Source organism: Truncatella angustata (genome assembly GCF_020726525.1).
Source record: "Truncatella angustata strain MPI-SDFR-AT-0073 chromosome Unknown BKA67scaffold_10, whole genome shotgun sequence".
Taxonomy (NCBI): domain Eukaryota; kingdom Fungi; phylum Ascomycota; class Sordariomycetes; order Amphisphaeriales; family Sporocadaceae; genus Truncatella; species Truncatella angustata.
In genome coordinates, this window is record NW_025763390.1 from 2,160,149 (window position 1) to 2,185,429 (window position 25,281).

The 25,281-nt window shown below is 50.0% G+C and overlaps 7 protein-coding genes across 7 annotated transcripts; 3 read left to right on the forward strand and 4 right to left on the reverse strand.

Annotated features, from left to right (window-relative positions):
- Positions 1 to 1,853: 1,853 nt before the first annotated feature.
- On the reverse strand, positions 1,854 to 3,439 carry BKA67DRAFT_584252 (uncharacterized protein). Its single transcript, XM_046104138.1, has one exon. It carries the CDS (start codon positions 3,271 to 3,273, stop codon positions 2,242 to 2,244), a length of 1,032 nt encoding a protein of 343 aa, XP_045952939.1. The 5' UTR covers positions 3,274 to 3,439; the 3' UTR covers positions 1,854 to 2,241.
- A 3,367-nt stretch (positions 3,440 to 6,806) lies between these two features.
- Positions 6,807 to 10,071, forward strand: BKA67DRAFT_584253 (nucleolar protein 14). The gene has a single exon (XM_046104139.1). The coding sequence runs from the start codon at positions 6,863 to 6,865 to the stop codon at positions 9,578 to 9,580; it is 2,718 nt and encodes a 905-aa protein (XP_045952940.1). The 5' UTR covers positions 6,807 to 6,862; the 3' UTR covers positions 9,581 to 10,071.
- Positions 10,072 to 11,835: 1,764 nt separating this feature from the next.
- BKA67DRAFT_525865 (kinase-like domain-containing protein) lies at positions 11,836 to 13,126 on the reverse strand (the record flags this gene model as incomplete). The annotated part of the gene is made up of 4 exons (XM_046098699.1): positions 11,836 to 11,966; positions 12,021 to 12,359; positions 12,427 to 12,481; positions 12,590 to 13,126. 4 exons carry the CDS (start codon positions 13,124 to 13,126, stop codon positions 11,836 to 11,838), a joined length of 1,062 nt encoding a protein of 353 aa, XP_045952941.1.
- A 2,113-nt stretch (positions 13,127 to 15,239) lies between these two features.
- BKA67DRAFT_526270 (DnaJ domain-containing protein) lies at positions 15,240 to 16,640 on the forward strand (the record flags this gene model as incomplete). Its single annotated transcript, XM_046098740.1, has 3 exons — positions 15,240 to 15,345; positions 15,425 to 16,255; positions 16,321 to 16,640. The coding sequence occupies 3 exons, from the start codon at positions 15,240 to 15,242 to the stop codon at positions 16,638 to 16,640; spliced, it is 1,257 nt and encodes a 418-aa protein (XP_045952942.1).
- A 1,720-nt stretch (positions 16,641 to 18,360) lies between these two features.
- BKA67DRAFT_525795 (muts domain V) lies at positions 18,361 to 21,496 on the forward strand (the record flags this gene model as incomplete). Its single annotated transcript, XM_046098693.1, has 2 exons — positions 18,361 to 18,819; positions 18,932 to 21,496. 2 exons carry the CDS (start codon positions 18,361 to 18,363, stop codon positions 21,494 to 21,496), a joined length of 3,024 nt encoding a protein of 1,007 aa, XP_045952943.1.
- A 551-nt stretch (positions 21,497 to 22,047) lies between these two features.
- Positions 22,048 to 23,079, reverse strand: BKA67DRAFT_526530 (60S acidic ribosomal protein P0; the record flags this gene model as incomplete). The annotated part of the gene is made up of 2 exons (XM_046098762.1): positions 22,048 to 22,906; positions 23,003 to 23,079. The coding sequence occupies 2 exons, from the start codon at positions 23,077 to 23,079 to the stop codon at positions 22,048 to 22,050; spliced, it is 936 nt and encodes a 311-aa protein (XP_045952944.1).
- Positions 23,080 to 23,363: 284 nt separating this feature from the next.
- On the reverse strand, positions 23,364 to 25,277 carry BKA67DRAFT_584264 (uncharacterized protein). The gene has a single exon (XM_046104140.1). It carries the CDS (start codon positions 25,125 to 25,127, stop codon positions 23,814 to 23,816), a length of 1,314 nt encoding a protein of 437 aa, XP_045952945.1. The 5' UTR covers positions 25,128 to 25,277; the 3' UTR covers positions 23,364 to 23,813.
- Between the last annotated feature and the right edge of the window lie 4 nt (positions 25,278 to 25,281).

Sequence of the window (25,281 nt, forward strand, 5' to 3'; positions counted from 1 at the left end):
GGTGGGCAACTCCAATTTTCCCGGGTCCCCCTCAGGACCTCAGGGACCTCAGGGCCTTGGAAGCTTTCGGGGGGTGCTAGTGGTTACTGCAGCAGCTGCACCTGCACCTGCACCTTCGCCTTCACTTTGTCCCTTCTTCCTCGCTACTACTACTGTACGTGCCCGCTCGCTGCCGCCGGATAGATCAAATCGCTTCCGAGTTTTGCTGTTGCTTTTCCTTCTCCTTTTGCTTTGTTCTCCTCCAATCCACCACACCAATCTCAAACTAGCTGCGACAACGAGCTGGCCCAAAAGACGGCCTTTTCCTTTCGGGTAGGGGCCAGGGTAGCTTGTGTTACGTGCTATGTGCTATGTGCTATGTGCCGCCACACATTAACAGGCAGAAAGAAGTCGCCAGGATGTTAAAGGTATAAATGTGTAAGATAAGTATTGTAGAATCAAGGAAGATGTCTACAGCCCGTGCAACATGCCAGTACAACTCCAGAGATGACGGTCAAGACACCAAGGTCTGCGGTATGCTTCTCGGGGTAAGAGGAAGATATATTTGTTGCCAGTGGCTTTCTCTCTTGGAAGTCGGACAGTGGAAAAAATAAACTTAGGATGAGAAGTTCCTCGGCCGCCAAATCGTTATCGCAATGGGGCCTGCGCCTACGTCTGCGTCCCCGAGCTTATGACCGTGCAGCTTCCGAATTACAAATCGTAACCTAGTTGCAATATAGAAACCAAGGGTAAGAACAGATGTGAGGCTTCAGCTGTTTCTGGAAAGAAAACAAAATACTCCAAAATGATGCGCAGTGAGGGTCAAAACTGATCAGCTGGGCGGTCAGCGTTGCTGTGCCAGAGGTGGATGTAAGTGGTTGGTATAATCTGTATAATTGAGCACAGCCGAGCAGCCGGTCATCAACGCACAGGGGGAATCGTTGGGCTTCGCGTCTGAACTGGTGGGGAATCAGCAGAAGTTGTGGTTTCTGCCTGTTATAATAATACATAAGTAGCTGAGCTCCTCAGTAAGGTTGTGTTTTGTCATGTATCTACATCACATCAGAGCGGGAACCCACCGTTACTCTCGTATGATTCAGCGCCTACAAGCCAATCGATATGATCCTGCAGATGATGACCCTGAAAATACACCCGCATCAACACAGCGTCCAGGATATGTGTTGACCCTCTTGCATCATAGTTCACACCACGAAACGAATAACGTTGCACCAAGTACACAGTTGCAATTACAATATGTAGCTAGAGATGTAACAGGGTTAATTGCTATTGGAAAACCACCAGCTGCACCCGCCTACGCAATGGAGTACAACCTTTCGTAGCTGAACGAAGCCCATTGGCTTGCCCCATAGATTATTGTGCAGCTGTGAGGTGCAGAAGCGCCAGTCCGAGCCTGCAGTAGATTTGTTTACATTTGGTTTGTTTACGACGCGGGGCCTTGGGTAGCTGCGTTTTGACCAGTTGAACATGATTGTCATACCGAAATGAACGAGAAAGATCCTGAAGCACGCAGGCTCCCTTACAAGCATCTTTCTTGTTCAAGCACCGACATATGTACACCATTGGCCGAATTTTGATTCCAAACTCAATTTCGTCATTCCCAAGAGTTTTGTAGGGGTTCAGGTGCTTGGACCACAAGATTACCGCTAACCTTGGGCCACTTAAGCTTGAGGCGCAGTCCAGGGGTTATCCTGGACCAACCTTTTGTTTCTATGCCTGATTTTTGTGTTGCTGCGACGCTAGAAAGTTCGGTACATGACAACCGACACAAGCCTATGCCCCCAAGTCGTTTACTGACGCAACAATAACAATGGTTGGAAAGTCTGAGCAGAGAGATCGCAGATATACTATTGTGTCAGCAACTTGAATGGTCGGAATCGAAGCAATGACAGCTTGCACTTTGAGGCTTGGATTGTAGCAGTATCATAAGATTGTAGAGTACCAGACGTAGAACACCTAAAAGCAGGGGGCTGAGTGCTCCAAGGTTCTTTGATGCCCGACCCGGCTCCCTGTGAGCGATTCTGTGTCACCAGATCTACTCTGAGAGCATTCACAGCTTAGGCTAAAACAGGTACATATGCTACAAACGCTGTGACGTTCTAGGTTCTAACGTTTCCAGCATGTACGACCAAAAACCTTGGTGCATTTGGCCACTCGCTGACGAGATTATCTCTCGCTCAAAAGTTCCCCAACGTTGTGTGGATTTTCATGACAAGAAAAGTGCTTCCAGAGTTTGGAAGCCACTTAAGAAGCTTCCGACTCATGCTCTCTTTCGATTATATCTCCTCTGCCCAATGAGTGTGTACCGTCATTGAGTACTATAGCCTCCCTGTGTCGCCTTCGTCGCCGCTGTTCTTCATCACTCTGGATCAGATTTCGCGGCACTAGCTCGGCCTGGAAACTCTCCTGATGAATCTCTCCATTCTCATCCTCGTTCTGCATGCTAATTTCCAGAATGACTTTGATGCCACCATTGTCGGAACCATCGTATGGGCTACCACGACCTCTGCCGTGAATGAGCTTACTCTGCCTCAATGCTTTGCGGCCGTCTTTTGTCCTAAGAAGCTGAGCACAAATATCGCTGAGGCGGTTTTTCCTTCGATGTATGTAGTTCGTAAAATTGGTGTGCTTGTCTTCATCCGTGTCACCCCAACCTTGCTTGATAAGCCATCTTTCAACAAAATTGGCGTCCATCAGAAATTTGACACTACTTGTATATCTGTGGAGGAGCTGTTGAATGAGCATGATGCAACGCCTCTCGTTGACATCACGAAGCTGGTATTCATCCCATAAGAGGTCGTTGATGTTGTTACGTGCTCTGTCATTAAGGCTGTGCTCCAGGGATCGTACAATTGCGCGATAGCCGTCTGGTGTATTTAGAGGTTTAAGCTGGTCCTGATTGGTATCCCTGTCTTCCATAGCGAATGTCAAGGCTCGCAAGTACTTCTCCCGTACATCGTAACTCGCCTGCATGATGCCTCTTAGTAAGTGGCGAATTGTGTCGCCATCGTTAACTGCCCTGCCAACGACAATCTTGGTCGCCGTGTCCCGAATGGTAGGGTTATAATGATCTAAGAGACTGCTGATTGTCTGAAGATCTAATGCATCCTCGGTTGCTTGAGTGATGTACTGAGTCTTTGGAGACTTTGGCCTGATCTCAGCCTCGTCGCGATAGTGGGTCAAAATGAGACGCATCATGCCAACGAAGCTGACCGTGGCCAAGCCAAGGCCGACAAAGATGAGCCGTTCATCCCGCAAAGATGTGAGAAGGCCCATGTTTATCCTGGTTATGCTGCGTAGATCATCGAAGAAGCTCTTCGGTAGAAAGTCACGCCAGAGACATCAGGTCATCGCCGTGGTGCAATACCTGGACCTGAAAAATACGGCTGATTTAAAGTGTCATCCGACGAGCAATGGGCGCTGAGTTGTTGAAGTCATAGGTATGTCCAAGGAGCTGTAGTGGAGCTTAGAAACAACGCCTGCCATCAAAACCATTGCAATCACGCTAAGATAAAAGATAAGCTTGTAGACGAAACTATGCTCCAGGATTACTTCGCATAACATGGGCTTTGTGTGCATCTATTACAGGCAGATAACGCATACCGAGAATATACATGTATCTGATCTTATTAATTGCTTGGAAATTCAGAGCAGCCTCAGAAGGATCATTTGTAGTTCATATAATTATAGATCACTGCCATGACATTACACAGTGATTTACAGTCACGGTCAAAGCCGTTTCGTATGATAGAAAATTATGTCCTCGGCGCACCTTTCCGGGGATGCCATCTTCACTTGGTCCCTTACTGAGCCAGAGGAATGGGGTTCATTTCTCAAACAAACAGAAAAACAAAAAAAAACAAAATTTTTAAACCACCCCCTCCCCCAAATTAAGATAAAACTAAAATAGAAAGCTGTTTTTGATGCGATCGATTTCATGTTTGCCAAATTTGTCTTGGTGCTCATGTGGGTATTTGGATATTTGGAACCAACAATGCTTTGAGGCTCGTCATGTCCTATGATCCAGTTCTCTTTCCTTGACCGGAGCGCTTATTACTGTAGTAAATCCTCAAGCGCATATTGCGCTTCCAGCTGGACCGGCTGGCTACGGAGAGGAAACCCGTACCGACAAATCCCGTAAGTATTTAACTGAGGTTTTTTATACGCGCCGTCGAGCCTATTTTGATGATCAACTTAGATGTAGATTCAGATAAGGGCAAGGTGGAATTATTGATTCTGAATATGTAGAGCTTGACAGATGTGTCTTGGCAGTCCATCTGTGAAGCCCTTGTTATCTAAATAATTTTATGCGTGAAATGGTCAAGATATTGGGGCTATCATGTGCAATGCTTCCTTCCTCAATTCATGTACTACAGCCTTATATAGATCTAGCAGCGAGATGACATTTTGAGCAGGCAGCGCCTCGCCGAATTGGCAGGTGTAGACACCAATACTCATATGATTGAGAGCGATATGAATGTCTGTGGCATAGTGGGTGTCATCACCATGACACAGCAGTGACACTCTTGGGAGCTGAAGATGACCGTATTTGATCATTCCCTTGGCTCTGTTGCAGGATGAATCATACAGTTTCTCAGATCTACGCAATCATGGTGTGGGATTCATTGAATTTGTAAGATTAGTAAGATCTTCGTTTTCCTTGATCAGTACGAGTGGTGGCAACGGGTAGAAGCCTCATAGGTGTTCCAAGGCCAGGATGCTCCGAATATAGCACTGCCATCGCCCTCTATTAGTGCTTCGGTTTCCCGTTTTTTTCTGGAGCCTACAACGGGGTTCTGGCAGCTTACACAAACAATCTGGGCCCTGCAACTATCTTCAAGGGCGCAATTAAGGTTAGTAAAAACTCTGCCCGTGAATATCAATGCCAAATGTTTGCTGATTGTGACATGCGTAGATCAAACCTGGGCACTACATGTTAGTCTCATAAGAAGAATCTTTAAGGTATGCCAAGTACCGGTATTTTGATGATCCTTATAACGTTAGTCGACGCTAGAAACACTAGGTTATAGTCATACTGATAGTCTTCAGACTAGATAGGGTAGATCCACGATCTGTAGAGCAAATGATTCTGTGAGTAAGAGTGTACGTGGTTGACAGCGTACGATTTGCCTTCGCATACAAACGTTCCAGTTGGTACCTATCTATCTGGTAACCTTGATTCTCCCTAGTTGCCGATATCTTCAAGCATTTAGTAACACAGGAGAGCGTTCTCTTGGCTGCCCAAGAGACTAGGTACTGATGTCCTTAAAATGTTTACTTTATAGTTCGACCTAGAGACAATAGATATCTCCAACGAGACCCTGAAGTGTTCAGTATCAGCCACAGGTCAGATTCATCCTAAACCCTGTAAATAGCAAGCTCAATGAAGACATTGCCAGCAAAACTGCAAAATTTGTCAGAGTGTATATTTAGTATTGGATACGAACGAGAGTCTATTGTTCAGGCACTACGAAATTTGGTCTGGCATGGGGATGAGGTCTAATTCACTGTAAGCAAAATTGCTGCTTCTGGAGTAAGAGGCCTCCTGACTTAATCCACATCTAGGCATGTTATTTAGGATCTCAGCATAGCAGCAAAGATTCCTTTGTCCAGACTGGCTGATGATAACGAGATTTAGGTCGTTTTAACATGCGATGAAGTTGATGAAGGCTTTGTCAGAATGAGTAATACCCAAGTCCAACAAAAATATAATGTGTCACACATTTCTGATAAATTAGTAGATATCATTTCTTCAACAAAGGCTTTCTACTTGAATCTGACTGCGCACAACCAGCCCCTGAGTTGAATCAGAAACCTGAGCTGTTAAAGGAGCTTTGAGATAAATCCTGGAAGCAGCTAAGCAGTTCACGGAGCATCGATCCTGCTGCGGAATCTTAGCAAAGCCAAGCCAATACTGCGCTTCAAAGATCCATGAAACATATCAAGTCGCCTTTAATCGTGGACCGTATGTGTGGGCAGGGGGTACTTGCTGAGAAGCTCAGAGAGAGGTTCGGGGGAAATCAAGATCACAGGCAGTACTTAGCAGCTGGTACGGCGATGTTAAGTAAAAGATACAAAACAGCTGGCCCCCACTCCACTCGCCGTTGTATGCGATCACTAAACGTACTCTAGCTAACTTCATTATTCTCACGAAGGGCGACAGACCCACGCCACTTGGAGATCACAAGTTGGTGGAATATGTATGTCAGCTGCCACTTAGTGTTAAGTGTCGTTACGCTCCGGAGGAATCTGGCTTTGGTAGTGTTCGCAGAGCATTTGGCAATCACGCTGAGGGTAGGTAATATTTAGGCTATGTTTAGGGATAAATGGATTATATCTGAGGTAGTGAACTCGTTCGTTACGGATGAGGTTTACTTCCGCCTCAAGCACCCCTGCTTGGAATCATGAGTGTTTTCTAAAGTGGGCATTGTACATCTCATGTTCCAGAGACTGTTGTCCAAAGGAGAATGTGAAGAGGATGGCCTCCTCTACTGGTGCGAGACAGGACTTTTTCATTCTTTTTTTTTTTTTTTCCACAAATGCTTCTGGAGAGGGCAGAGACTACAGAGGTTTTCGGTCTTGTCTAACATTAATCGTGAGAAGCTACATTTGTACTGGAAAGAGATCTTGAGTAGCCAGGGCGTCATTTTGATATACTAGGATAACCTAGTCCAGTATTATGCGACTATAGTGAATGCCAGTAATGGCCCCACCCAGAAACAACCCCTGCCAGCCACTAAGCCATCAACGCTAAGATAAGCGATAAGCTGCAGGAAAGTGAAATTTCCTAGAAAAATATCTTGAGCAACGGCTGCGACCCCTCTACCGCAAGCGACTCTAGACGTCCATTCAACCCACTTTCATTATGGCCGGGTCACAGTTGAAACGACTCAAGGAGTCACTACGGAGTCAAGGAGTCATTGGCCCCCAGCAGTCAAAGAAGCAGAAGAAGCGGAACGCGCAGGATGAGCGTGCGAACGGCGACAAGCGCTTAAGCCGAACAGCAAAGCTCGAGGGCATTCGCGAGCAATTCAACCCTTTCGACCTGAAGCACAACGTACGCGGACCAAAGTTCGAAGTTACGAGCAACAGGCCAGCCACAGGAAATGCCGCCAAGGGTATCTATGGCCGACCCAGTGAGGCCAAGGCCGCCGGCGAGGAGCGCCGAAGAGAGACGCTGCTGGTCGAGATGCAACGGCGTCAGAAAGTCGGCGGAATCCTCGATCGACGTTTCGGAGAAGACGATGCCAACATGACACCAGAAGAGAAGGCCTTGGAGCGCTTCGCCCTCGAGAAGCAAAGATCACACAAGCGCTCCACTTTCGACCTGGAAGACGATGATGTTGGAGAAACCTTCAGCTTGACTCACGCAGGCAAGTCGCTGTCATTCAACGGCCCTAGCATCGTGGACGACTATGAGGCCGATGACCTAGACGCTGCGTCTGACGAGGACGACGAGGGGCGCAAAGCCTATCTGAAGCGGAAAATGATGACAGATGGAGAAACGGAAGCAGAGGATGAGCAGCCAGAGCGGAAAAAGACGAAAGCCGAGGTCATGAAAGAAGTTATCGCAAAATCGAAATTCCACAAGGCAGAGAGGCAACAAGCAAAAGACGACGACGAAGACCTGAGGATGGAGCTTGACGGGGAGATGTCTAGTCTACGCGAGCTGCTGTTTGCTAAAGGCAAGGGTACGGCGTCCAATGCTGTTCCAGCCGCTTCCGCCCAAGAACTCCAGCGCGAGTACGATATGCAAGTACGAAAGCTGGCCGAGGACAGAAGAGCACAGCCTTCATACCGCACCAAGACCGAAGACGAGAAGGCAGAAGAAGAGGCCACTAAGCTTCGCCAGTTGGAGGAGAAGCGCCAGAAGCGTATGGAAGGCATAGTGGAGAGTGGAAGCGAAGACGAAGCGGAGCCCGACGAGGAGGCAGAGCCTACCAACGGCCCAATTCAGTTCATTGAGAAGGATGAGGGAGACGACTTCGGCCTTGGAACGGGTATTAAGCTGCGACCAACAGCAACAGAGCTAGGATTCGATGACGAGGACGATTTTCTTATCGAGGACAACCTCATCGCCGAGGGGGTTGATATTTCCCTCAGTGAAGAAGAGGAGTCATCTGACGAGGATGAATCTAATGAGTCCGATGAGGGCGAGGAAGTCGACGAGGATGAAGAGGATGAGTTCACTAAGGGCTTGTTGATGGAAGAAGAGGCAACAAATCCCGCCTTTACTCTGAAGCTAGGCGGAACAACCGATGCTGGAAGCCAAAAGGAGGATGCTGACGGATTGCCTTACGTGTTTTCCTGTCCAGAAACACACGAAGCATTCCTCGAGATCACGAAAACAGTGCCGGTCGAGAAGCTCCCGGTAGTGGTCCAGCGTATACGTGCCCTCCACAATTCGAAACTTGATAGTGGAAACAAGGCAAAACTGGGTAACTTCGCAAAGGTCCTCATACAGCACATACCGTATTTGGCAAAGCACGACGCACCATTTGCTACAACCGAGAACCTGATACGACATGTTCACTCTCTAGCAAAGACCTACCCGATTGAGATAGGGACTGAGCTGAGAGCGCACATCGAGAGGATTAGTGAAAACCCTCTTGATCTCGATGTAGGTCACCTTATGATCATGACAACGATTGGGACCATTTTCCCCACATCTGATCACTTCCACCAAGTCGTCACCCCAGCCATTTTGACCATGAGCCGCTATTTGGGCATGAAAATCCCTCGAGAACTTACCGACTACACAATTGGTATCTATCTTTCCATACTTGCCATTCAATACCAGGCCACGGCGAAGCGATATATACCCGAGGTGATGAACTTCAGTCTCAACACTTTGACCGCACTGGCGCCGGTAAAGTCCAAGGACGGACTCGGCCTCTTCCCCGTACACGAGCCCACAGAAGGCATTCGTCTGCACGATGCCAAGAGCACCGCCGTCCGGAAGCTTAGCTGTAGTGACTGTACGGGCTCTTTGGGTAAAAATGCTACAGAAGTCAAGATTGCTCTTGTCGACACTACAGTCAAGCTATTGGATGCCGCAGCAACCACCTGGACAGGGAAGTCATCCTTTGTCGAGACTTTTCAACCGGTGTCGAACGTCCTTGCTCACCTCTCGAGCAAACCTTGCCGTTCGCAATTGCCCAAAGCACTGAACGAACAGATTACCAAATCAAAAGCCAAGTTGGACCGTCTATCACAACTAGCGCGATTAGAGAGACGCAATTTGGAACTTCATCACCACAAGCCTCTAGCTATCAAGACGCACGTGCCCAAGTTCGAGGATTCGTTCGATCCAGTCAAGCATTATGATCCTGACCGTGAGCGTGCTGAGCTCAACAAGCTCAAGGCTGAGCACAAGAAGGAGCGTAAGGGCGCAATGCGTGAGCTTCGCAAGGATGCCAACTTCATGGCCCGCGAAAAGCTTCGTATCAAGAAGGTCAAGGATGCGGCATACGAAAAGAAGTTCAAGCGTATCGTTTCTGATATTCAGAACGAGGAAGGCAGAGAGTCAAATGAATATGCAAGGGAGAAGGCACAAAGGAAACGTGCTTCGAAGAGAAGTTAAGCATTGTTACATAAATCTGCACCAGCGTAAGGCATCCCTGGCGTTCATTTTTGGCTGGAGAAAATCTTAGTATCATCAGGTATTTCCAATGAATTTTCCTGTAGTTGCATTTGTTGCATCCATGATATCAATAATCTGTTTTCCTATCATTATATGTACACCTAAGTCTTTGGTCACCAGGGACGGTATACAGTCTCAAAGCTCATACCTTCCATTTCGGCAAAATCGCAGTGTGCTATTCCTCAAAGTTAACAAGCAGTCACAGCACAGCTTAGTCATTTTTACTATCTGAACTGACCTCAGTTCATAAAGAACTAGTTAAGATTTCGGTTCTCTCACTTTGTCACACTTTTCAACCTCGCCAATATCATCATCAATCAGTGTTTTTTTAGATGCATAACCAAAACCAATCTTACACTCGGGGCCAAAGCTTAGACCGCGAATCTTTGACTTCAGATATGAAATTGGTTCAACACCACCGTCCTTCAGCAAACAAGTAGGCCGACAAGGCTAGGAACCTCCAGGAAAGCGTCCGATCAATAGATCGTATGGTCCAAAGAATCTTAGAGAAACCTCAAACACAAGAACAGCTGGTCAGTTCATAACAACTGATCGAAAAGCTGCACAAGAATGCTGAGAATAGAGGTCTACGAGTTACGAAGCAATTCCTAAAGTTCGTAATACTGCCAGGGCTATTAAGAAATAAGATTTGGAGTTTCGCAGATGTCTGATATGCCTATTTTAATCAAGGAAGCCGTGCTAGCTAACCCACCACGATTGTCAGTCTAATTATCGGTTCGAGCAACGCCTGACGCCTCCGTCGGCTGCACATGTTCTGTTGCGAGTCTCGTGGCGTGTCACTCAAACCCGGTAGGCTTGTTCTGATCAAAATTTGTCCGGCATATCCCAATTGTGGTGGGATTAAGATAGCAGAGACGAACTCTTCCCAATTGCGTTGTTTCTACTGAGGACGACATAGGCTGCACTTGAATCTGGGCAATTATTATCTAACTTCGATTAGAGTGATTAACTGCTCTTAAGTGTTACCGAGACCTCAATTCCGGAGCTCGGCAAGAATCATATACACTTGTTTATCACGGTCCCTTTGCAATCCTACCATATTCCCTAGGATCGACTTAATCGGCGTCGTGAAAGGTATCGTAACATCACCGAGATCGACTAACCCATATACCGAAACCGCCCTCTTCGGTGCATATCTGAGCGACCTCCCGAGGACTATAGACTTGGCCAAGCTGAGCACAGTCGAAGAACTTATGAACCATTTGAAGAAGACACGGCATCCCACCGCTAATATCGCCCGCTTGCTTCCTTTCAAAGAGGAGCTTTAGCACGTCGAGGATGTCCATGAGATAGAAATGCATCTTGGAATGATTTTCAATCATGACTACGCGAAGCATGTCTACACTAGCCACCACGAACTTCTCTTAAAGCTTGAGCAGCAGACAACAAAAGGAGAATTATATGGGCTCGTAAGACACTGGGGAACATGCCCAAATCTCGCAGGATCCGCATGTTTCAACTTGCTCAGTGAAGAACCAGCCTCGCATTGGATGCCTACAGCGAGACCACATGTCACGCCTTGACGGAGCGTAGAATGGAGGAAGATGATTAGCACCAACGACTTTGCATCAATATCGCTACAATATTTGGAGGTTTGAACGCGAGATTTGGTCGACGATCTTGCAAAGTATTCATGTAGCCATTCATAAAATTAATGTACCAAAGATGCAATTCATGTTGCAGCATAGTTGGGTCTATCCTCTCTTCTTTGTTTCCAAGGATTTGAAGCCATTACAGTGTGGTCCATAAAGCCTTCGGTGAAAGATAACATGAGCTCGTTCCTCTCGGCCTATTTTGTGTATCAGTTACGCTAAACAATTGCTCTTGAAACAAATCTCGGGCACAGGTGTCAAACGAGCTCTAGTCTAGAGGACACCGCATATTGTAATATTGATGCGGCACTCTTTCCGCTTCGCCGCGGCTGAAATCGGCGGCCCGTTTACCTGGTTCAACCTTTTGGGAGAAATCAATTTCCAGCGCGAAATCCTCCGATCGAGCACACATACGGTATTGACGACACAAATCCCTTTAACGTCTCAATGCTCGAGTTATAACGTCGAGTCTTCATTTAATCCCGATTGTGGGACGAGGTATTATGCCTAACGCCTCTTATACACAATCTGTTCATAATATGGTACATCACACTCCCAACCCGCGGACCACCGAACCAGGGCTTAAGCGGCACTATCAGGTAGTTCCTCCACTACCTCTTCCACCATGGCTATCAGCTCGTCAATATCTGGCCTATGGTCCGGCTCGACCGTCAAGCATTTCCGCACAACCTCCTTGATCGGCTCACTGATAGCTTCCTCGGCTGCTCCCGCGTTCGCGTTCGCCGGAGCTTTGCCCTTCTTCTGACCCTTGGGGCCCTCATCAGGGAACCTCCAATCTCCGCCCAGGACACACATACTCAAGCTGCCTCCGGTCTCGTCACTGCGCATCTCGAAGGGCGACTTGCCGACTAGACAGGCGTATAGTGTGCAGCCTAGTGACCATATGTCTACTTTCGTGTCGATTATGGCCCCTGTGTTGACCTCGAACAGCTCGGGTGCTCGGTAGGGCATCGTACTGTGTTCTGCGGCTGTATCTTGCATAGCGATAGCTTGTGACCGTGACGTGATGGGTATTGGTGAAATCGCAACTGACCCCAAATCCATAATTATAGGGTTTGAACCATCGTCGTCGATCATGATGTTTCCTGGTTATTGGTGTCAGCTTCCATGCTCCGTACACTCACAAAGTCGCATTGCAACCCGATCACATACCTGGCTTGATATCACGATGCGCATATGACCTCCTCTCTCCAGGCGCGGCAACCTGCTCCTCGATCATGAGTGGTCTCGCCTGCTCCGTCTCGTCGTCCGCATCGGTCGCGGCGACTGCCTGATTCCTCCTGCCCTTGCCCTTTTTCCTGCCGGGTCCCGGGACGTCTTCTTCTCCTGCTTTCGCATTTCCCATCTCCATGCGCTCGCCGCCTGCTGGGGCTTGGTAATGATGCATGTCCTTCATGGCCTTACACACGCCGAGAAACAGGACCATGAGCTTCTTCTCCGGGAACTTTGTGTGGTTAACCAGATTGGCGTTTATGATATCCTGCAGGTTCCCCCTCTTATAGTACGGCAGCAGGACATAGACGGTCTTGGAGCCCGGGTCGTTGCGCTCGGACGCGATGGAGTAGTCGACGCTGTGGATGATGCCGGGCGAGTGGGCAAAGGTCTTGTAAGCCTCGACCTCGCGCATGGCCTGCTGAACGGACTCGGCGCCAAAGGGACAGCGGATCTTCTTGAGGGCGAACATGTCCCCCGAGGACGTGTCCTGCACCAGGTATACGTAGGAGAAGCCGCCCTCGCCCAGCAGCCGCAGGATTTTGAAGGAGCGGCTGTTTATCTTGAGGGACGGCGAACCCGGGAAGCAGTTCAGGCAGTTCCCGAAGGAGTAGATGAGGTCTTGGAAGAGTTGCGCCATGACGGCTGGTGATCTGCCGTTGTAGTTTTGAAAGCTGCGACTTGGCCGGCTATCGTAGCTCTACTGCGTGAGGCCGGTGTTTGGAGGTACCGGATCGGCCGTGCTTGTCGACGAGAATAATTGGTCGGATGCTATTCGTTACTGTAAAGAGAGGAGAATGACTACTCAGTGAGCCGATTCGAAACGAAACATTGTATCAATTGGTCACGAGAATGGGGAGATGAATCAAGCTGTCTTCCATGTACGTGTAAGTTGGGCGAGCTGACGACCAGTTCAAGCTTGCTGCGCCACATTGACAGCTCTGAAACCATGGCATCGCCATGGGGCTATTCACTTCACTTTTGACGATGCTAAAACCAGAGCATTGAGTAGAACAAAAACAACTGCATGCCCTGTAGCTAGGCCCGTTGGGACATGGCCATAGTTTGAACCAGCGAACCATTGACTCTCTGCACTGCATTAACATATCATGGCGTTCAATGCTTCCTTCTGATTGTATCTGGGACGTCTAAAGCACGACCTTTGTTGTCGGAGATAAGCTTATCAGATGCCACTCCAATCGTGCCACAGTAGCTTTGGGAGTAGGATAGGTATACTCCGTCGTACTTGTGCAGCGATTTATGCGCAAATATACACTTTAACGTAGTTGCTCCCGCAATACTTAGGCGACACGGGCTGTGTTCTCGCCTTCGAATGGAGCGACTTCTGCGATGCCGAGCAGGGCCATCAATCATGAAAGAAGGGGGGAAGCATCACGGTTGCCCGGGAAGGGCCATGTCTTGACAATGAAACATTGATGTGCTCCCTGAAGTTGAATGCTCGAGCGGGGTGCTGATCTAAAGTTCGGCGATAACATTTCGATGTAAACATATCCCTTGTACCATAGTGATTCCCGGCCATGCACTTGTTTGTTGCCTTCGGCCATTGAATCTTTTGCGTTACTCGACTCGCTGGCCAATCTGCTTATGCTGTAACACAAACACTACGACATCGCGGGAAACGAAGGCTCTTGGTTGTAAGGCAAATTGCGATAACCAAACCTGTTGGCAAAATAAATGAACGCAACGTATAGACGTTCGTGGGGATTTTCGTACAGTATCCCCATGCTGCAAGTCATGGAAAGGACGAAAGCGGAGATGGGAATGCCGATTCCAGCGACTATTGTCTCGGTAATCCACTACGAAAAGCCTACTACGGTACCGCTGCTGCATGTGCAACCCCTAGCCCGGACCCTGTGCCTTGACAGAAGAACCCGAAGGCATGTATCTCCAAGTAGAGGTGAGGCTGATTTGCCCCCGAAGCATGCTGCACAGACCCTCCAGAGTACCAGACCGATACCTTTAGAAAGCCACGATTCCATCAGTTTCTATTGGGAGGCGTGGCGCATGAAAATTTCAGCCTTCTTTGGGCGGGATGGGCGTGAAGGAGCAGGCGGAAACAGTGAGCATTTCGTTGCATTGCTCAGCAATAATAATAAGTCCTTTTTGAAATTCCCGATCTTCTTGTCCTGTGCAGTTGTTCCATCTTGGGTCTTACTTGTTGTATTCTGCTGTTCTGCGTCCGTCAGCCTAGAACATTCTACCAAGTCTACCGATAACTTGGTAAATTTCCACTTAGCCGTCGCGAAAAGTCCAATCCATCCTGACTCGTCCAGGCAACACATAAGTCGCCATACGTCAATTTGCGCTGCTCTCGTTATCCCACCTGCAGCAACCTCCCGACTCGCTCAGGTACGTACGTTCGTTCCGTCCCTAAAATCTGGATTGCAGGAGGGAGTGCACCTTGCCCCAGACCTGCCACTTCCCTACCGTGACTGTGACTGTGTGTGTCTGTGTACTTTCTTGATCGGCTGGAGGGGTTTCTCGATTAGCGCATCCGTGGGGCAATCTTTAAGACCCTCCATATTCTTCACTTATTTCCCGTTGCGCACCTTCGTCAGCCTTTCCACTTCACTTCACTTCACCTCACTTTCTGATCATCAGTCACTGACGTTGCTCTTTCTTGTAAAGACTTTTAACGTAACATCGCCCTGCCTTACTCTCTCTCTCTCTCTCCAGCAACGAGACCATTTCACCACAGCGTCCAGATACATTTCGCATAACACTACGACAAGATGGTCAAGGAAACCAAGTTCTACGACCAGCTCGGTGTTGCGCCTGACGCAACCGAAGCCCAGCTCAAGAAGGCATACAAGGTCAACGCCTTGAAGTACCACCCAGGTATGCTATGCTGATTCGCCCTGGCCTGCAACAAGTGGCCATCGTAACAAGACAAAATACTAATCACATTCCACGACAGACAAGAACGCGCACAACCCGGCTGCCGAGGAGAAGTTCAAGGAGATTTCACACGCATACGAAATTCTGTCTGATGCCCAAAAGCGCCAGGTCTACGATCAATATGGTGAGGCTGGCCTCGAGGGCGGTGCCGGCGGTGCAGGCGGCATGGCCGCCGAGGATCTGTTCGCCCAGTTCTTCGGCGGTGGCGGTGGATTCGGCGGTGGCCTGGGTGGCATGTTCGGTGGCATGCAAAACCGTGGCCCGCCCAAGGCACGAACCATTCACCACACTCACAAGGTCTCGCTCGAGGATGTCTACCGAGGAAAGGTCTCCAAGCTGGCCCTGCAACGGTCCATCATCTGCCCCAAGTGTGAGGGTCGTGGAGGCAAGGAGGGTGCCGTTAAGCGCTGTGCCGGTTGCGATGGCCACGGTATGAAGACAATGATGCGCCAGATGGGTCCCATGATTCAGCGGTTCCAGACTGTCTGTCCCGACTGTAACGGAGAGGGAGAGACTATCAAGGACAAGGATCGATGCAAGGGCTGCAGTGGCAAGAAGACAATTGTCGACCGCAAGGTCCTCCACGTTCACGTCGACCGTGGTGTACGAAGCGGTACCAAGGTGGAGTTCCGCGGCGAGGGTGACCAGTCTCCTGGCGTCCAAGCTGGAGATGTGGTCTTCGAGATTGAGCAGAAGCCTCACCCCCGATTCACACGTAAGGAGGACGACCTCCTGTACCGCTGCGAGATCGAGCTTGTGCAAGCTCTGGCCGGCGGTACCATTTACATTGAGCATCTCGATGAGAGGTGGTTGAGTGTCGATATACTGCCTGGCGAGGCGATTGCTCCTGGTAAGCCACCCTTAACGGTCCAAAGCGGCTCAGTCATACGTATAACATTGCTAACACTCTTCAAGACGCCGTCAAGATGATCCGCGGTCAAGGTATGCCATCGCCAAGACATCACGACTTCGGTAACATGTACATTCAATTCGCTGTCAAGTTCCCCGAGAAGGGCTGGACCGATAACGAGGAAGCTTTCGAGCAGCTTCGCAAGATTCTGCCTGCTCCAGCCGTCCAGGCCGTTCCTCCGGCTGAGGCCATGACCGAGCCCGTCGACCTGGAAGAGATAGACGTCCAGCAACAGCAAAGTGCCTTCGGCGGTGGTAACGGAATGGACGAGGATGACGAAGATGGCCACCCGCACGCTGAGCGTGTCCAGTGTGCATCTCAGTAATTGTGTTCCTCCTTTCGTTTTACTATAGACTCCGTCACTGGATTCGAGCATGAGTAGACGTTGCTGAGTTGGTTGAATACCCACACCGACCGATTGCTACGTCACGAAGAACAGCATTTATGGCGCGATGTTTAATGATCAGTTCCGCAATCTGCATATCGACTTGGAAGGAAATGATGGAACGGCGACCATGTATTGGTACCGTTGATGGCGGCGGGCATGTGATGGGAACCCTCGAGTAGCGTTTTGACTCCGGCATCTTTCGTTGGCGACTTTCACTATGACCTTCAAGGCGTCACATCGTCTGTCTAGGTTAGGTAGTGCTTTGCGAGCAGGCGTTCAGGGGATAGAGGTATCGGAAAGACACGTGACTGCAATTGATTATATTTATTCTCGCATCAAATCCACAACCATCGAACGTGTCTTATACTCTTCCGTGTAAGTCATATAGACTTGAGACCAATCTATGACTGCTTCTGGAAGCCGCAGAAGGTCGGGTTGAAGTTCATCGTCTAGTTGAGCCTCTTGCACATAATATGTTTGCTGCTTCTGGCACTGAGCATCCGTGTCTGTCCATTCCACTTCCAGCATCTCCACACGACTGGGGACGTCTGTTGTGCGCACTCTGCCTCTCGTCACCTCGGTGTGGTGTCTTCGAGATTGTATCGATTGCTGACTGCGGCAGTATACCGACATCATGCTGGCCAATAGGGTTTTGTACTGAAGTTCCACTGGACTCAATGCGCCGTTTAGTGTTCTGAATCGTCGTGTCCGGGACCTCCTTTCCTTCGTCTCTTTTGGCCTCGTGGGTAAACTCATGGATGGGATCATCTGTATTGGTTGGGAAGACACCATAGACGTGTTGTCATCGAATTGGGCCATGAGAACCATCGTTTGCAGCGGAAATATGGCCAGAGATAGACCTCGGGAAATGGGTGATACCCGTGGAAAGAAAAGGAAAAAAATTAGTATATTTTGGTGTTGGGAATTGGTGAGGCAAGTGCCGGCTGTTTGCAAGAATGAGGTGCGAGAACCTTGAGAACCTCGCAGGAACCTTGGCGGACAGGCAGGCAGACAGACGCTATCCTAGTAGGGAGACAGCATTCAAATGGGCATTTTGTGTTTTGTGCATGATCAACTTATTTGGAATATTGAATTCTAGGAAACACCACTCTAAAGAACCGTTGTAATCACGATAATCGATGAAACACAAACACAGGGGCTAACTCATGAGCCGGCCCTGCCAAAGCAAGCGGTGAGTGTCTATGCTAGAGCCTCAAGATTTGAGAAAGAGACTCCCCGAGCTGGAAACATCGAAAAGTATCCAGTCAGAATGGGACAATTCTGTGCCTGGATCATGACAGATGTGGGTGGTTTCCAAAAGAGTTATGGTGCAGAAAGTGTATTGGTCTCAGGTACGAGTATTTCAAATATAAAACTGGGCCAGGAGTTCTAAATTCCGAAGCTAGACTAGAGAGAAGCGAGCTCTACTGTGCGCATTGTGTATTTTGCAGGCATCTCAACTGTCTCATCGTCGCCAGCTTGCAGCGAACTATACAGTGTGAGTTATATCAGCCTAAAATTTCTCTAGAGTTCATAGCTCAAACATAGTTGAATGCAATACTCAAATCTTCCAAATACTATTCCAGCGTTCGGTCCCGACACCTTGTCATACCAGGAGGGGAAGGTCTACCATTTTATCGCCGGCCCGTTTGACCCGATGCGCAGCTCATCCTGTCGCCGGCTGGTCTCAACCGTCGTCCAGCATGACCTCAGGCCTTCGATAGTAGGTCACTCCAGGCGTCAGGCAGACCCACCGGCCAGCTTAGGAGTTCGCAATGAGAACGGCGCCGCGTCCGGGCCAGTGCATCCACGGCATCAGCAGCAGATTAGAGGCAAGAAGACAAAAACCACTATCAATTTCGCAGACCTGCCACAAGGGCCCATCAAGCCTCCGGAAACACCCTTGTCTTCGGTACAGGATGGGCAGGAGGAAGGACCCGCGTACCCTACCGTGGTGCTGCAGGCGCGGCGGAACATGGCCAAATTCGAAAACTGCGTGCTGCTGACACGGGTGGGCGGGTTCTACGAGCTGTACTTTGAGCATGCAGAGGAGTATGGGCCGCTGCTGAATCTTAAGGTCGCATCCAAGAAGACGAACGCTGGGCCAGTATCTATGGTATGGTAACCCAGTTTGGTTCATGCTACTTCATGACTATCTTGGCACACGTGAATACGTCTCATGGCGCATTGCGTAGTTTGTATGAAGCTATGGCTGATTTCGTTTGTAGGCCGGCTTTCCATTTTTTCAATTGGACCGCTTTCTCAAGATCCTCGTCCAGGAGCATAACTGCTATGTTGCCGTCGCCGAGGAGTTCCCTAACGATGCGAGCGACAAGGTCAGATCCAATGGTCTCATGCACGACAGAAAGGTCGCTCGCATCATCACTCCTGGCACGCTGATTGATGAGAATTTTATTGATCCGTATGCTAACAACTATGTCATGGCTATTCATCTAGATCAGTCAGTTGGTAACGTGGTCGTGGCAGAGACCGCGCCCGCGGAGGAACAGGATAAAAAGAAAGAACAACCTCTTCCTTCGTTGGCGACCGTTGGTCTTGCATGGCTTGACATATCAACCGGTCAGTTCTATACGCAATCGGCCACGATAGCCGGACTCTCATCCATACTATCCCGTGTCGGCCCACGCGAGATTGTCATAGAAAAGGGGCTGCAGTCGCAGGAGGACCATACACTGTTTACGATATTAGCTGAAGATAAGCATCTCATCACATTCACACCTCATGACACACCACTGCCTACCCATGAATGGGCACCCATGCTGGAATCAAAAATATCAGCATCGACAGCCAAGAATTTTACTGCAGACGAAGTTTTTGCTGGGAGCATATTACTTCAATATGTGCGAGACCGTCTTCTTGGTCTTAGCATGAAACTCCAGCCACCAATTCGCCATGAGAGTCTTCAAGTCCTCACTATTGACAAGAACAGCATGCGCTCCCTGGAGATCAAGCAGACAATTCGGGACGGTGCTTTCAAGGGTAGCCTTCTGCATGCTATTAGGAGAACAGTCACGAAAAGCGGTGCCAGACTCTTGAATGACTGGGTCAGTGCCCCCTCAACATGCTTAGAGACGATCACGCAACGTCAAGAGCTAGTTGAGTATTTCATTCAGAACACAGATCTACGAGACCTTATCGTTCAACTTTTAAGAAGAAGTCATGATTCACAACGTCTCGTTCAGAAGTTTGCCTTTGGCCGTGGTGATCCAGATGATTTGGTTGGATTGGCCAACACGATTCATGCTACGGAAGAAATAGTCCAGCTTCTTTCTTCTTCCCCGCCTTCCGCAAACTCGGATTCTCACCCGTTCGATGATCTTCTGAAACGTATCTCCCTCGCCGACCCAGCCAAGCTTGCTGACCGCATCCGCTCCTCCATTGATGAAGACGGACTCTCAGCACAGCACCAGTTAGAAGACAGCGAAGCAGGGCAGCTACTCTCCCTTGCATCGGACATTGTCAGCAACGAAGCGACAAGCGAAGAGGCTGCCACCATTCTCCCTAAATCCACCGCGTCCAAGATCAAGAGGTCTGTCAATGGGAAGCCGGCCTCGATCCGTGATCATTATGACGCAGATAATCCAACTTTCACCATGAAGCCAGGTGCTAGCCCGGCTCTCTCAAACCTCCACGGTGAACTCAACAAGCTCCTCCAAGAGCGAATCGCACTAACCACGACACTCAGCGTCCGCTTTAGCGCCCCATCTCTCACGCTTCGCTGGGCACCAAACTTGGGTCACATCTTGCACGTAAAGGGCAAGGACACGAAACAGATACCCCCGACGTTCCCACCCCTCACCTCGTCGCGGTCGACCCGGACCTTTTCCCTCCCGGAATGGACATCGCTCGGCCAATCCCTCCACCAGGTCCGTTTTGCTATCTCGACAGAGGAGACGCGCATCTTTGCCTCCCTGCGCGAGCGCGTGGTGCGCAACCTGATCAAGCTGCGGCGCAACGCATCCGTGCTCGACGAGCTGGACGTAGCGACGTCCTTCGCGCGGCTCGCCGCCGAGAACGGGCTCGTGCGACCCGTCCTGTCGGCATCGCCCAGCAGCAGCAACAACACCTCGCACAAGATCATCGGCGGGCGGCACCCGACGGTGGAGCTTGGGCTGCGCGTCGCGGGCCGCTCGTTCTCGCCCAACGACTGCCTGGTGGGCGCGCCGTCGCAGGGCCGCCTCTGGCTCATCACGGGGCCCAACATGGCCGGCAAGTCGACGTACCTACGCCAGAACGCGCTCATCACCATCCTGGCGCAGACAGGCTGCTTCGTGCCCGCTGCGCACGCCGAGATTGGCGTCGTGGACGCCATCTTCAGCCGCGTCGGGTCGGCGGACAACCTCTACAACGACCAGAGCACATTCATGGTGGAGATGCTGGAGACGGCGCAGATCCTGCGGTGCGCCACGTCGCGGTCCTTCGTTATCATGGACGAGATCGGGCGGGGCACGACCCCAGATGATGGCACCGCGGTCGCGTTTGCAGCATTGTGGCATTTGGTCAAGATCAACAAGTGCCGAACACTGTTCGCTACACATTTCCATGAGTTGGCGGATCTGATCAGGGAGAAAGAAATGCATGTGGATCAGGGAGGCGAGGTAGAGTGCTATTGTACAGATGTGGCGGAAGATGGGCAAGGCGGGTTTGTCTACGTGCACAAGCTGCGGAAAGGGGTCAATCGGCGTAGTCATGCGCTCAAGGTGGCAAAACTGGCCGGGCTGCCGGAAGCCGCAATCACTGTAGCCAAGGGGATTCTCGGTAGTAGCACGTAGGGGTCACGCTTAATGTAACACGACGAAGGAGCTGCAGGCTTTGCTGTCCTGAGCAAAATATCAGGCAGAACTGTAGGATAGTGTACACCACAAAAGACCTGAGATTGGCAAGTTAGCAAATATTCGCCAACATGTATAATGTAATGAGAAGATATTGACGACGTCGTTCATAGAATGTTGATACACATATCATCAAAGGAGTTCAGGGTTAAAAAGCTCGTTTGTGTTTTGATTATAATCATCACGACTGAGGGGTATGAATGGAAGCAGAAGTTTCGACTGACCTTTTAGAAAATTGATGAAAATAGTGGCTACCATGTTTCAATCACCAAGTTGTTTTGCAAAGACTGTAATGCAGTGTCTCGTGAGTTTCGTTTCATTGACCGGCATATCAGATCTATAGAACCCCATTTCTCATGAGCATAGACCTCGTAAACCCGTCCGAAAGCCAGGTTCGTGCTGTTTATGTGAACATCGTGACAATGTTAGGGTGTTTAGTCGCTGGGAAAGACGTTAGTAACAAACGTGACAACAAGTGTCTGGAAGGGTACTCACAAGAGACCGAAGCCCATATCGTCGTCAGACTCCTCAGCCTCAGACTCAGCCTTCTCCTCAGCAGGGGCACCGCCAGCGGCGGCGTCACCACCGGCGGCACCGGCAGCGGGAGCGGAAGAAGCGTAGGCGTCAGGGTTGGCGATACGGTCCTTGAGCTCCTCAATCTCGGGCCAGGAGATCTCAGTCTCAATGGCAACAGCGAGAACCTTCTTGTAGCTGTTGACAACGGAGTGGATGACGGAGGGAAGGGTGGGGAAGTTGATGGCCAGGGAGATGGAGGCAATGGTGGTGATAGCACTGGCGAAGGTCTTGAGGAGCTGATCCTCACCGACGTCGAGGACCTCAGGAGGGAAAGCGTTACCCTGGTCGTAGACCTGGGAGATTCCCAGACCGTAGGTGAAGGGAGAGATGTTCAACATGTTGAGCAGGGTGGCCTCGGAAGGACCGACCTTGAGACCAGCCTCAACGAGCTTCAAGTCGGCAGTAATCTCGATGGTACCACGGGCAATCTTGGTGGGGACACCGAGGGCCTGGAAGAAAGAGGTCTTTCCGGGTTCCATACCAGTGTTGCCAGCGGGAATCCAGACATCGGCAGGGGCGAGGGCACCGGCACGGGCAGGAGCAGCGACCTTGTTGGCCAGAACCTTGTCACGGATCTCCTTCAGGTCACCGTTGGTGAAGACGAAACCGATGTTACCCTTGATGTGAGGCAGGAGACGCTCGTACTCGGGAGTGTCGGCGATGAAAGTTCGGAGGGCACGGCGAACCATGGTGTTCTTGCCCATCAGGACGACAGCCTCGCCACGGAGGGACTGGCGGACCTCGTGCATCTGCTGGGAGGAGACATTGTCGACGCTGTTCGATGGTGGGGGCGTTAGCAGAGGAACCTGTCTGTCCGCGTCTCTCTCTCTCTCTCTCTCTCTCTCGGTGATGGAAATTTGGCCAACTCACGAGACAATGAAGCAGGACTTGTACTCCTCGAGCAGAGCCTTAAGCTTGCCGAAGTACTCTGACTTGTTACCCACCATTTCTTCTTATTTTATGAAGACGGACTTTAAGGGTAACTGCTGTTTTTATGGGATGGGGATGATGCGCAATTTGCGGTTGATTGATGCTGTCGCAGAAGTTCAAAAGTTCGCGAAGCTGAATTTCGATTTTCTGTGGGAGAATCTTGCGTGTGAATGCTCCACTTTTACTCGAGGTGGGGGCGCGGGCTATTGACTTCCAAGACTTCAGGTCCAGGTGAGATCCATTCCAATCTGACCGAGGAATGCAAGCTTATCTTAGCCCTCCCTGTCCCTGCAGGTGCGCAGTGTATTGCAGAGAACAACACCTCGTCGAGACATGGACACAGCACCCAGTCGCCGGTACTGTTATTACCAGATAAGTTAATGGTTAGGCCGTGACATGGTATTATGCTTTTTATCTTACCATTTCTCTCAACAACCATTATCTAACCAAGACCTGAGGATAAGTTCCGCGTGGTTATGTCGACATCATATTAACTAGTTCAACTGCCCACCAACAACATACGTTGAGTTGGATATGGCACGAAATTTGCTATCTGCAACACGACATCTTCTCTTATGGTCACAATTTCATAAATACCATTCCTCCGTATGCTAAATGCAATTGTCAATACTATCCGTTCCGTCACAATACCGGCTAACTATATGAAATAATGTACAAAGAGTGTGGTTTCCTGTTATCAATCTTCTCCGTGTAACCTCAAGAACGCCGTCAACAAATCCGAATAAGCAGTTTAGAATCTGCCTTGAGCACGATCACATTCCTCTAGGAATCTGTACACGCCTTCAAGTCCTTCGAACTCGTCGGAACACTGCTCACCCGAGCTAATCGGCGATGACATGCTTTCATAACCTTCGAGTTCTGGCGCGAGCCAGGGGTTGTCTTCCACCTCACTGAATGCTTCGAACAGCTCATGTTCCTCCGGAAAGCTGCCGAGCGATCTCAGCGACCCCCCAGGAGATGTAAATGTTTTTGTTTCGGCATCACTACTGTCTGGCGCAAACGGGAATTTGAGGGCCATTGGCACGCCGGTCTCGGCGCCGAAATCAGTATCCTCTTTCACGATGCCTCGATTGAGTTCAAGGTCGTTCAGGAGTGATTCGACCGTTTCGGCATCAACTCCCGGAAATCGTACGCGAAGAATATGACCCTTCTCAAGTTGTATAGGCAAATCACCGAGCGTGGATAGCTTCTTGATGTCAGTCAGTATGGCTGCCAAATCCTTCAAAGCACGTCCAAAGTCGACGGACAATACGTCCAGGAAGCCTTCGGTGTTCAAGGTAGTAGCATCAATAGGCTGAACCTTTTGACCTGCCGCCGCGTAGGGAAAAGCAGCAGCCAATGGGCTAAGTGCAGTCACAGTTGGGTTTAATGTGAAATCAACGTATGACCCTGGTGCACTTCGTGGCACTGCTGTCATCTTCCGGTAGGTTTCCTCTTGAAGAGTGGACACGGCACGGTACCGTCTCTCACCATGGGCCGTGACTCCGTCAAACTGTGCCTTCTGGCCAGAGATCCAGAAAGCTCTGACGGCGGCAGATACGTTCTGCATGACCTGGGCTTGAGTGGCTGGTGTGTGCGAAAAGTATCTGGCGCCACCAATCCGACCAGAACCTAGACCATAACCGCCGGCGGTGCGAGGCAAAGCCCCACCAGTCAGATTTGGTCGTAGAGTGCTTGCAAACGGTGCACGACCGGTCATCTGGGTAATGGCCTTGCCTGTTTGAGTGGCAAGAAACTTGCTGCGGTCAACGCGAGCGGAGGCATCAATGCGACCAGTGCTCATAAAGCGGCGTACAGCAGCGTCGATGTTCTTGTAGGTCGACGTTGAGTGCCATCTTCGATTTTTCTGCTGTCGCAATAAGGCCAAGGGATGGATAGGTTGTTTTGGATAAGTAGATCTCGCAAATGCTGGCTCCAAGGCGGTATTGACTGGTCGAAGCGCATTCGCAAGCTTCTTCCGAACCACCTTGGACGCCTTGTAAGCGGCTGTACGGGCCAGTCGCAAAACGACCGGTGCCCATAGCCCGCCCATGCCGGCGGCCATCGTGGTAGACTTAAGTTGCAACTGATTGCAACCTACTGAAAATAATAAAAAATTGATGACTGTGAGTATGTCGAGTCCTAGGTAACGCGGAACTCGATGATAGATAAGACGGCATGTCACATAACCGATGTGGCGGTGCTGCTTTTTGCCACAT